General features: G+C 37.2%; 1 protein-coding gene across 2 annotated transcripts in view; it reads right to left on the minus strand.

Annotated features, from left to right (window-relative positions):
* Window positions 1–681: 681 nt before the first annotated feature.
* The window catches only part of LOC138019540 (nibrin-like), a 15,425-nt gene continuing 3,606 nt past the window's right edge, over window positions 682–12,500 (minus strand). Inside the window, exons 4-17 of one of the 2 annotated variants that reach the window (XM_068866377.1) lie at window positions 11,969–12,111; window positions 11,324–11,412; window positions 10,221–10,297; window positions 9,836–9,939; window positions 7,321–7,438; window positions 6,628–6,818; window positions 5,549–5,640; window positions 5,379–5,470; window positions 4,792–4,931; window positions 4,090–4,630; window positions 2,777–2,941; window positions 1,971–2,087; window positions 1,487–1,536; window positions 682–884 (exon numbers count right to left, since the gene is read on the minus strand). In XM_068866377.1, the coding sequence (XP_068722478.1) occupies window positions 842–884; window positions 1,487–1,536; window positions 1,971–2,087; window positions 2,777–2,941; window positions 4,090–4,630; window positions 4,792–4,931; window positions 5,379–5,470; window positions 5,549–5,640; window positions 6,628–6,818; window positions 7,321–7,438; window positions 9,836–9,939; window positions 10,221–10,297; window positions 11,324–11,412; window positions 11,969–12,111 (1,962 nt within the window). In that variant the 3' untranslated portion in view covers window positions 682–841. The remainder of the gene's footprint in view (window positions 885–1,486; window positions 1,537–1,970; window positions 2,088–2,776; window positions 2,942–4,089; window positions 4,631–4,791; window positions 4,932–5,378; window positions 5,471–5,548; window positions 5,641–6,627; window positions 6,819–7,320; window positions 7,439–9,835; window positions 9,940–10,220; window positions 10,298–11,323; window positions 11,413–11,968; window positions 12,112–12,500) is intronic. The other variant, XM_068866378.1, reaches the window with a different exon arrangement.

The raw sequence follows: 12,500 nt of genomic DNA on the forward strand, positions 1-12,500 counted from the left end.
TCCCACATCCCTTCTGGATTTGTCTCGGAAAAAAATCTATTCCATAGCTGTCGTGCAACATCGTTGAGGAAGTGGTGGTGGTTGAAATGTTTAAAAACGCGTGTCTCAATCGTGCGATGAATACCAGTTAGCTCGTAGCAGATTTTAAGGGTCATGTAGACCAAAGAATGATCGCTGATACAGAGATGAACTACACCAGAGTTAGATATTTTTCGGATGAACTAGTTACACAGAGATCAATCAACGTTCTCGAGGTGGGTGTAATTCTAGTCGGTTTGGAGATCAATTGACTCAGTCCATATATATCGAGTATGTTCGTTAAATTGGATGAGTTATGATTATTGGATCCGTCAAGCATATTACAGTTTAGATCACCCAGAAGGTAAAAGTCTTTCTGTTCAGAGTCCACTTATCGACTAGAGACTTAAATTGCCGAAAGATATTAATAAAAGATATTAATAAAATTTGTTGCAAGTCGGGCAGTTCCTTTAGTGCTGAGGAGTACACCACTCTTTTTTTTGGAGTAGAGGTAGAAGGAAGGGAGGGGATGAACTCGATATTCTGTTTTTCTTACTCAGATGACGTGTAAATTACATTTTAACAAGAACAAGGCTTACTAGTTTTTCTTATTACTGAAACTGTGAAAGAAAGATTCACTCAGGCAAACAGACGCACTTTGGACTAATCTTGACCTTTTAATATTCGTCCTGCTTTAGACAATCACTTATAGCCTAGTGCAACTTCCACTGTTAAAACACCAAAGGAGTAATAAAAAATCAACGTCTACTATATATTTTTTTATACAATGTTTGTATTACATAACAAGTGTAGTATGACGGGCTCATCTATTTGTTCTTCTACTTTTCACAGGTCTTTCTTCCCACCTAAAATCAAGCATAACATCTGGTCAATGGCTATGACATAAATAGCAACGTACCTGTGAAGAGATGGCTTTTTGAGTAAATTAAAGGGAAGGTTTCACGTCTCTGCGCATGGGCAAAGTCTCACGTCAGCAACTTTAATTCCGTTGTTATTGAAACAATCGCAAGCACTGATGCAGGAATCGGAAACAATGCCATAGAAGTGGAATTATTCATTGGAAATACTTTTGCAATCATTTCCTTTGTGTTATGAACCTACTGCAAGCGAATAGATAACTCGTGCGTCGAATAAAACGTTCGACCCGTGCAATAAATTCGATGGTCAAGCCTAAATTTGATATTTTCTGTGTAAACCCGCAAGTTGGGTCTCAGTAATTCAGTGTATTTGTCTTAGTACTTTCTATGATTAATGAACATCATCTGGTTCAGTAAGAACCAAAACAAATTGCTACTGATAGCGCCAAAGCTTGGACATGCGCAAAACCTTGAAACTGCCCCTTTAAAGAAAGCGAGAACGTTTGTAACGTCTCCCCCTCGCTCGTGTTATCCTATACCTGACCAACAAAACAAAACAAAACAAACCTAACAAGATAAAGTGCCAATACCTGAAGAGTTCCTCAGCCATTCTCTCTTCCCTTTGACGTTCTGCATCGGCCTTGATTATAAGACAATAAAAAGGTAAAATTATACGCAAGTTCTCTTAGTTCTCGATGGCAATTTTGCAGTTGCATTGTTTACCATTGACGGAGTTGAAAGTTGGCACCACATCTTCACCCAATCAAAGAAAAAGAACAAAGCTTACTGCACTTTGAATGATGCATTTACCCGCGCTTAGGAATCGGTAGAATGCATTAGCTTGCGTTGTGATTGTATTTTTAATTGTCTAGCAGAATCCATGAACACAATACAATGAACTGAACATGTACAGGTCTAACGGCTCCGGTAATCCTGTTAGAGCTTAAGCCACCAATTACACAATTCTTTTTAAATATATATATATGTATTTGCCTTTTTTTCATCTTGTTAACCTCTCTATCATAAAAGATCATAAATGAAAGATACAGGAACTTATTACTAAGTGAAGTGTACCTGTCTTGCCTCCATAAACCAGTCATCCTTATTCAAGCGCTCACTAGACTGGTATATAGCCAAGTCACTACCACCAATGATGCGGGGAAGACTGGTACGAGAACCTGGGTAAAATTGCTGAAACGTAAAACAAATGTGATTTTCTATTATTATTCAACACATTGTGACAATGTCCAAATATGGTCATAGCGCGCTCAAAATTTGTCGCGCGTACTCAACATATATCCTGCGTTGGTATATCGGAGGATAATGCTATCGGCTGAAAGATTGTCCTCAAAATTTCACAGTCACCCTTAAAGAATCGCTTCTCGGCCAACTGTTCACTTTTCGGACAATCTTTCAGCCTTTGGCACTATTTGTTAAATATCTTCATATTTGATAGAAAATACTATACCGCGTATTTTCACAGGATGTACGTTGGGAAAACAAACTGTAAAACCGATTGCTTCATCGTAGGTCACAAAAACCTTCAAAGTGGCAATATTATATCCGTGATCCAGTACTTTTAGTTCAAAAACTCATTAATAATTCACAAGAAACACTCCTCATTCGATTTCTTCATATAAAGCATACTAACAAGGTATATCTTGTTTTTCTTGTATTCTGTTCACATCTTACAATTTGAACCTTTGTTCAGACTCCAGAGGGGCAAGCTTTTCGTGGAATGTTTTTGAAGCCGTTCAATCAACTCGCAGGTCTAAAATCCGATAAAACACTCCCCGTCGTTTATTAAACACCACTTTACAAGAAGCTATGAAGACAATTTTACTAATAACTTTAAAGCCAATAGCAGTATTTCCACAAACCTTCTTGAACTTTTTGGTGTTTTTGATAGCTGTGATAGTTTCTTGTGAGTACTTGGCAGTTGACAAGGCAACAGATGGTTGAACTACAAGAGATACATGATCAACCCTAACAAGATTCCGTGGTAAGTGATCAGCATCATCTTCAAATTCAGTCTTCAGGGACATCTAAAAAATAAACCAGCTATTACAAAGATGCCAATCCTGAACTGTCATAAGAGGACAAGGGATTCAGTATAAATGCAAACTTTACACAATTAACCGTGTCACCCATAAAGCGTCTCTCCACTTAATCAGAGTAAAATTGCCAGGCGTTAGACAAAGCAAAATATATCAGTATCACTCTTAGTAGGGAAAGGATTATAAGGACCACCATTCGCTACGACAGAGTATGGTATGAAGAATTCCGGAGATTGAATTCTGTTAAGTAGAAGAAACATTCCATTTACATCTTTTCGCTGTAGATGGATTTACAATCGACAGCAAATGGCCTCATCATTTATGGCTTCATGACTGTTTGGCTCATGCAACGAGAAAACGAATCTACTATGTACAGCTGTAAGGAATGGTAAATAGATAAGTACAAACCAGCACCTATTATGGTGCTAAAACGATTGTTTTTAAAATCCAAAAGAAGCCATGGTATATTCTGCTCTTGAACAAAAGGCACATCACATTATTCCTGGAAATTCTCTTTGCCACGAAATCCCTGCTATTATCATACTTCTGTTACCCCTACATCATTCAACTGTTGTTCTGACATTTTAGTGTACTTCACATCTAAGTGCTCTTTATGCACAATCCTATTAAAGAACTTTTGGAGCTCTTTTTCATTATTCATTACATCAACATCTAGTTAGTGTGGACACCTTGGCTAACCCATGGCTCAGATGTACAGTGTAGTATTGGTAAACGTAACTAATCTCATGGATAAAGAAAGGCTGGATAATCTAAGCGAAAGGCAATGAAGGTTTGAGATTTGGCCATTAGAGGGTGAGGTGTTGACATGTCAATACGTACAACTTTGAATTATGAATTAATATTATGCAATATGCTCTGTGAAAAGAGCCAAGCCTTTTCAAGCCCCCATTCCATCCCAAACAAGAATAAATTAAAGCTGAGGGACATGTAACTGAGACAAGGTTCTTAGAATTCAGAGGGTTACTCATAACAATGTTGAAAGGTGCACAGTGTAAGCAGAGAGTTTTCTGTCTTTGTGACAAAGACAGAAAACATGGGGACAATCACTGTCAAAGATCTTTTACAAAATGCTTTCCAATCATCCATGTAAAAAATTATGAAATATACTTCCAAACCTTTCTGGGAATCCTTGAACACAGAAACCCAACAGGAACATGAAAGTTTGACTCCTTTTTCTCTTCCTTCTTCTCTTCTTCTTGGATTAGTTCATTGCCTTCGTTTCTTCTTGCGTCTTCTGTTTGTCTACAAACTGATTTTACCAAACTTTCTCTCGTAGAAACTTTAGAATGTTCAACAGTTGTCTCTTCCTTGTCATCACTCATGTGACTGTCAGTGCTTATGTTCTGACTGTCCGGAATCTTTTCCACTTTGCTTATCATGCTGTGGCTAATGTCCTTCTGTTGTGTCGGCTGTTCAGCAGTTTCAATACCATCACCTTGTCCTATTTGCAAACTATCTGCCACAATGTGGTCGGCTAATTCAAGCTCTATGTTGCTGTGAGACCCATTAAGTGTTTTGTTTTCATGTAATGATTCAGAGACAAGAGTTGGTGATTCTTCTTTTAAAAGTTTCCTCCTTTTTGTTAATGGTGCTTTACCTTGGCTGTCAGTTTGGCTATCAGGAACTGATTCAAAACAATATTTTTCATTCATAGACCTGAAAGAAGAATGTCATATGTCCAATCTTCACATTCATTTTTTCAATTTTATGTTCTTGCAAACTGGCTGGCAAAGTGGCTAATAAACTTTCCACAAAAGATGTGGTACTAGGCCAAAATTGAAACATTCCTTTGAACAATTTTGACTGTGGTGTTTTACCTTTTACTAAGAAGTGTTGTTGTTGTTGTTGTTGCATATTTCTGGTCTGTTGTACAGGAAGCCAGGGTTTGTTTCTGACCTGTGATTTCCTGAGCCCTGTCTTCTTCTTTAGCTTTTACAGGATGCCAAGGCTTTTTAAACTTTCAAACAAAAGTTACAAGAGCAAATTACCATCTATAAAAGTAGTCACCATGTTGAAAAATAAGTGCAAAGATCCCCACTAAATTGTTGAAGGTTTCAGATATCTGTACTGCTGTCATGGTGTGCCACAGATGACCCAACCCATAACTTGATAAGAGCATTTTGACAAATGGCCACATAAGCCACCTGCACACACTGTTGAAGACATTCACCAGGAATACATGGCTCGGGTATCTCTGGCATTGATGCCAATCAAGTCAATGTACTATCTGCTCTTAATGTCATCAGTTAGCAAATTTCTTCAATGCTAACTAAAAAGTCAAAGAGATGGATCTCATAATCTGCAACATCAGACCTTTTACCTGCTCATCATCAACCTTTGCAACCCAAGACCTACCAACTACAAGTGGAAATACAAAACAAAAGATTCATATCAATTAACATACCAGTGCTTGTTTTTCATGGTCTACAATATGCTGAGACATCACATCTGCTGCTTGAAAAGACTGGCTGACAAGAGGTTGGGTTAGAGCTGGAACTTGAGAAAAAAAGGTGAAATTTAAAGGTTGTTGGTACATGTAATTTCTTTCGAGTTTCTTCATCAATTACAACTTACCAGCAGCAATACTTGGATTGCAGTAATTTTCTAAAGTTAGAAACAGCAATGCTAAACCAAGCTCAGATTCTGGGATAAGTCTACATCTGTGCCTATGAAAATAAATTTGAGTTTAAATAGTTGAAGTGCCATGACATGTATGACCAGCAAATCTTTGTTCTTTCAAAGTCCAATTTTTCATTGTCCTTGTGTAGTACAGGACTGTCAAAGTTTTAAGATTTAATAATAATATTAATCTCTGGCAAAATTAAGGCTACCAGGTATTCTTTTTATCTTGGGTATCAGGGGCGTAGTGTCCAGAATAATGATTCTGTTTCATCACAGTGGTCATTGAAGTACTTGCAATGAACCATGTCAATGAGTCTAAGGCAGGCAGCAACAAGGATGCAAGATACATTACAGAAAGAAATTACGACTTACGGTTCAAACTAATAAGTTTATGTATTTAAGGAGGCTTAGGATGACACTGATTGATGTTAAGAGTTTACCCACTGAAGGGCCCTGTTGTTAAAACTACTTTGTCTACATTTACAACAGTCATTCAGGTAAAAAAAAAAACCCAACTTGACAAAGAGTCTATCAACTTTGCTGGAAAGGGAAGGAAAGGAACTGATAGATTTCTTCCACTGAACAATGGCTCTTTACATCCAGAAAAACTTTATGAACTTTAGGAGCTTTTGTCACTGCACAGGATTTCTAAATATACCGGTAATCCAATGTTTATCTCGTCATCATTAAATTAAGTGTTTGCATGTTCATGTATCTAAAAGGTTGCTAGAAACAACAACAAGTTACATGCACGTCAAGGTAAGGTTGGTGCATTTGCCTGATAAATATACAAGCTGTCTAGTGTTTCCTACCCTTTACATCGTCAACTTGGAACTATGAGATTCAGTTGATTATTAAAATCCTGAAAAAAAGCCTTCCATTTAATGTTATTTTCCTCCTTCAACGACAATGCTGTCCCAGACAGCAATTAATGTATGGAAATGACATTAAATACCTTGAAACAAGGACCACCCCATGCAAGATTATGTCCTGTTTTGGTAGACCAGATAGATTTAACAGTAAGTCCAAACCTTGTCAATGTTTCTGTGATATGCAAGACCCACTGCAGAGATTCAGCTGAGAGTGAATTTTTTTCTTTATTATCCATCATCATGACACACACATCTTTAGACACAAGACCACCATCACTTTCACTACCCGGAGTATCTTTCAATAATGCCACACCTCCACTTGATTCCACAGCATGGTGAACACGTTTAAACTGAAAAATCAAACAACAATTTAAGAGTAACCATGCAAACGTATCAAGTTTTGGTCGAAATGTCAAATTACAGCTCAAGTTCATAATAAATTTTCAATGTACTCTGTAAAAAGTTCTCAAGTTCTGTGCTAAACATTTTCTTGCAGGCATGACATACTTGAACAAGACCAACAAAGAAGATTGCAACACTATAGCCAAGTAATACATGTAATAATTCATACTAAATGACTGAACTTTGCTAAAGGGTGGTTATATGGGTAAAAAACAGTCCCGCCCACATAAAAGATCATGATAAGGATGCACATGGCCAACAATAAAAAAACAGTGACATTTCATGACCATAAAGATGGTGGAAGATCGTCTTCATTGTGAAAAATTATTTGCTTCAAATCAGTTTAAAATATATTTTATACAAAGAGCAGCCAAGATTAAAATACAAGACATGTGTTGCCTGCTTCAGGACAAACATTCCCTTACTTGTTTATCTAATTTGTGTACCTACCTGTTTCTTACTTATAAAGATGAAAGTTTTTCCTTTCAACAAAGACTTTCTGGCCTGACTGGGACGAAAGCGTTCACCCTGGGAACTTATTGTGTCCTCTTTCAAGGGAGGAAGATAGCTGTTTATGCAAGAAAAAAAAACTTCCATAAAACATTAAAACCACAACTTAATTGAAAAAGCCTTAAATTTGATCTTTGAAGAATTAAACATCACAGTATTTACATGTACATGTATTTTTTTAAAAGAACAACCTTTCACACACTGAATTCAACTCTCATATGCTCACATGAAATATTCAATATTCAAAGTTCATGTAACACCTTCAAGCCAATATGCCATCATGTGCAACGCCAGAATGAATAAAATCCATCAAATTTGATCAAGACTACTTCCCGCTTCAAAAAAAGAGAAGGATGGCAGAGAAACTCAATATTAACACTCTCCACATTGAATTTGAGATCTGCCTTGTAAAAAGCAAGCCAGAGGTGACAAGTGATTATGTCTGTGCTTCTGGCACTGACGTTTTCGCATGCACAGAAACCTGGTTAACAACTGACGATTCAGCAGCTTGTAGGTAAATTACACTGCCTAGTTTCGTGTTCTTCCATTGCCCTCGCAAGGATTGTAGGGGACTACTTGTTAAGGATGCCATTGGAGCCAAGTTATTGGACACCAACGATATGGCATCATTTTTTTCTGAATGGGATCTCCAATTTGGCAGTTCAGGTCTCAAACTACGATAGTCATCATCTACAGGCCTCCGTATTCTTAAACCCATCCAATCACTGTGAGTACATTCCTTACAGATTTCACGAGCTTTCTGGAATCTATCGCCCTGTCACCATGGCCAGTTGCAATCACTGGTGATTTTAATATTAAAACCAACAATCCAAATGATTGTGATGCTATCAAGTTCCTTGACCTTTCAGAGGCTATGGGGCTTTCGCAACAAAGTCATGTTAAAACACCGACGCATGATTTGGTTCATATTTTAGATCTAGTGATTACGCACCAATCTGATAATATCCTCTCTGGATTACCATAGTCAATCAATTTATATCAGATCATGCTTCTGTACTGTCTGAGATAAAGATGAAAAGGCCTTCCCACACTGCTAAAACTATGTCCTACAGGAAATTGAAGCAAGTGAATATTGACACTTTTTGTGAAGACATTAACTAGTCAAGTTTGTGCTCTGAACTTTTGAAGATCTGAATGACTTTGTTCGCTGCTATAACAACCCTATGTGTGATCCTGTGGATAAACACACTCCAATTATAAAGGATATTTCCATTTGCCCAAATATTGCTTGGTTCAAAAACAATATCAGGCTAGTGAAAAAGGAAAAATAAAAAGCCAAAAGGAAATGGAGGTCCACTAAATCCGATGCTGATCTTTGGTCATTTAGCGAGTTCAGGTGAACACCACTACAAGGACTTCATTCAGCGCAATAGTTTGGATAAAAGAAGACTGTTTAATGTCAGTAAACAGCTACTTAATTTAATATTGATACTGTTACGGTAACCCTCTTCCACCTTATGTGGATAGCTCCAAGTTGTCCAATGATTTTGGACCATTTTGGAGAATATTTCCATCGTGACATGGAGAACATCCGGTCTCAGATGCCTGTTCTCAACCATCCAGCTTTTGTATGCAATCAGGACTGCATTTCTCAAGATTCATAAGCATCTAACAAAGAACAATTTGTATCCACCTCTTCAATCAGCCTACAGGCCGTTCCATAGTACTGAAACTGCCCTTCCTAAAGTCAAAGTGATATTCTTGTTGGCATGGAGAATGGAAAGGTGACATTAATTTATTTTAGTGCTGCTAGACCCGAGCGCCGCCTTTGATACCATCGACCATGAAGCTCTACTATCACAGCTGCAAGAAAAAAATTTTATGGAACCGAAGCACTGTCATATCACTCCTCTTCTGCGGGATCTACATTGGCTGCCTGTTAAGCAACGCATCCTTTTTTAAGTTATTGCTGTTTGCTGTTTCTGTTGCCATTTTTAAATCCAACCTAAAAACGTTTCTGTTCAGAAAGACTTATTTTTAACATGAATATTTTAATACAATTTTACATGTACTTCCACTTAGCATCACAGTTTTGATTATTTTATGCATTCTAGAAAAAGAGCTTGAAACATTTTCTTCAGCTAGGCTTATTTTAGTACCATTCACATGGTTTTTAGTTTCTTTTAGTTTTTGTCCTGGGGTCCATGTAAAACACATTTGAATGCTTGCGAAGAAAATGCCCTATATAAGTTATTATCATTATTATTGTTATTGTGACAGAATGTTTTCTGTTCTCATCAAAAACAAAATTTCAAAGATTTTAAGAAATGTCTATTCATACATGTACATGTTCCAGTTGTCTATGTATTGTCCTTTTAATCATGTTACTGTATATACTGTTACAACAATTTAGAAGGTGCAGCTTGATTTAAAGCACTTTTAAACCTACAGTATGCCTTTACTTGCAGAAACATTTAGAGTAACCCTGAAATACCTGTGAACTCTATCTAGAACTGAACTTGGGTTTGCAGAATTTGCCACATCTTCAAAGTATAATGGGGTGACAATTGGACAGCATTCTGCTAAGGCGTGAATGACCTATAGAAAAAAAATTAAAGAGCGGAGTTACAAGCCTGAGATAAATTCTACACACAGGATTCTAAGAGTAACTAAATTCAAAATTAAATTTATGTCACGTATGTAGACTATCCCATCAGAAGGCAAAGATTGCTTTTATAGCTGTCAAATTGGATGTCGAGTGTACAGTGTAAAAAACATGAATTTAGTCACACTTTTGGCAGCCTTGCGGCAATGTATGCAGTTCAGTGTATGCAGCACTTGGCAAATATCACAAGCAGAGTTAATTTCTGACACAGCACCTTTATAGTAAACGTCAGTCCATCCATAACAAGATGACTTGTAATATTTGGTTGCCAGTCACCAGTGATATGACCTCCTAGAGTCAAAGATTCACACAAACATTTTTTTGAGGGTTTTCAATTTAGATCAACTTTCAATCGAGTGTCGAAAAAACCAAAACCAAAACCAAAGTAATTACTTTGGCCAATCAAAAAGGAGGGAGACAATCCAGTAAACCAATCAAAAGTCGAAGTACATGTAATTACGTGCAGCTGACATAAAGCGCGGGAAAATGGGCATGCGTGAGCCATGATTGGTTTTGGTTTCACATCTGATTGTTTGAAAAAGTGGTGCAAGAACTTTGAACCAATCACTGAGTGAAGTAATGCAAAACCAGAGCAATTCACTAAAATTACTTTCAACACTCAATTGAAAACCACTCTAAGAATGTGATTAGTATAGGTGGTCAAATTCAAGGAGCTGAAGTGCATGCTTTTAGAGGGGTCTTGGATCATACTCCTGGAAATATTTGAAATTTGACTTTCTTGGAATGTAAACAAGGACGATAAGCCAGGTCCCATCTCACAGCCTATGTTCATTAACTCTGTGGAGCGTAAAAGAACCCACACACTATTTGTGTGTGTACTGTGGTCTGACCTTTCCAGCATGTGGTTGGCTTGGCAGGATTAGCTTGAAGGGCTTCTCTGTCGATGAGACCACAATTGTGTATGACAGCCAGAATTCTGGCTAATAAGCCGAAGCTTGGCTGATCCAAGGTTCGGTCCATATTTTGATGTCATACATAATATTTGGAATAAGTGGTCAACCAAAGTAGGCAGTAAATTAAAGAGAAAGAGCTGGCGGGTTTCACAAACCACAGGTCCTTTTTAAAAAGCCTGTATGTCCAGCTGAGTTATCATTATATATATGTAGGTACTACAGTAATCCATGAAGGAAGACAAGTACCCACTATCTCAGATCATTGTCCATCCAATAACCCAAAAAAATGATGTACAATCAATGAAAACAATTTAAACAAGATAGCCACCAATAATTTGTAATTGATAATTGTAATCTAATCAATATTTGATACCTGAATTACAATGTACAAGACAAAACTGACCAAGTTTGTGGATAAGAGTTTTCAATGTCTTCTTCTTTTTCTCTTCAAGACATGATGCGACAACAACTAAAGGACAACACCTCAATCTGCTTGCACAATTAAAAACAAATTTCCAAAATGAAAAGAGAGAAGAAAAATTTAATAATAATAATCAACCAATTCTGAGGATACCTCTCTTTGAGGAAACTTTCTTCAGGACCTTAAACTTCCTTTCCTTCATTGGATTTTCCTCTTTAACCACGGGTGGGTTTAAGAGATCAAACCCCAAAAGAGAGAAAAAGCTGCAGAGAATGAGTCAAAAGAAGCCATTTCACCAGCAGCCAAACTGTCACACTGAACTTCAACCAGTCAGAGGATGTAAGAGGGGGAACGAGAGAAAACAAAATGTTACTTAACAGGCAAAAAAGACCTTCCTAAGAGGGCAGCAACCAAGTAAAGATGTGTCCAGGTGAAAAGTTCTGCCTGAACTGTGAAGAGGGACAATTTTTGATTAGTTAACATTGTCTTGACCTTACTCTCAGGCTTACATTGGGTGTGCATTAAAACTTCTCACACAACACTAGCAAACTACATGTATGACCGTCAACATGTGATTTGCAAAAGTCCTAAAAAAATCAAATGGACTTGAGGACATAAATGACTTACTTGTAGTAACTGTTGTTTTTGCCAAACAAAATTTCATCCCCACTCTTTAAGGAACTACTTCCAGAGATTCTAGTTCCATTTACAAAGGTACCATATTTGGAGAAATCATGTATTAATACTTGTGATATTTTACTTGGATCACCCTGCAATGAAATTGTAAATAATGAGTGAAAACTTTATCTCCAAATTAATTTCAAAGCAAGCCTGACAAGCAGTTTAAGATGCAAAATCACATTTTTTCTCCAGGTTCCTCGATGATGGCTAGATCCTGGTCTTTTATGGGTGGCATGAAAGGAAAAAAGAGCTTTTAAGTAGCAACCCTCTTGACATGAAAGAAAAGAACCACTAAAAGCTGTAAAATGACCACCAATAGACTGCAAATATCTTGCATTCCTATATCAGATTTTACTTGTATTATTTAATTAACCCTTTGACACCCAAACCGGCCTAAACCATATTTTTCGTCTAACTCCAGATGATTTTACTCATCAATGGGGAACCCCTGGGAGTGAAAATGTAATTTAATTCCTGC

This window comes from Montipora capricornis, chromosome 10 (assembly GCF_036669925.1).
Source record: "Montipora capricornis isolate CH-2021 chromosome 10, ASM3666992v2, whole genome shotgun sequence".
NCBI classification, from domain to species: Eukaryota; Metazoa; Cnidaria; class Anthozoa; order Scleractinia; family Acroporidae; genus Montipora; species Montipora capricornis.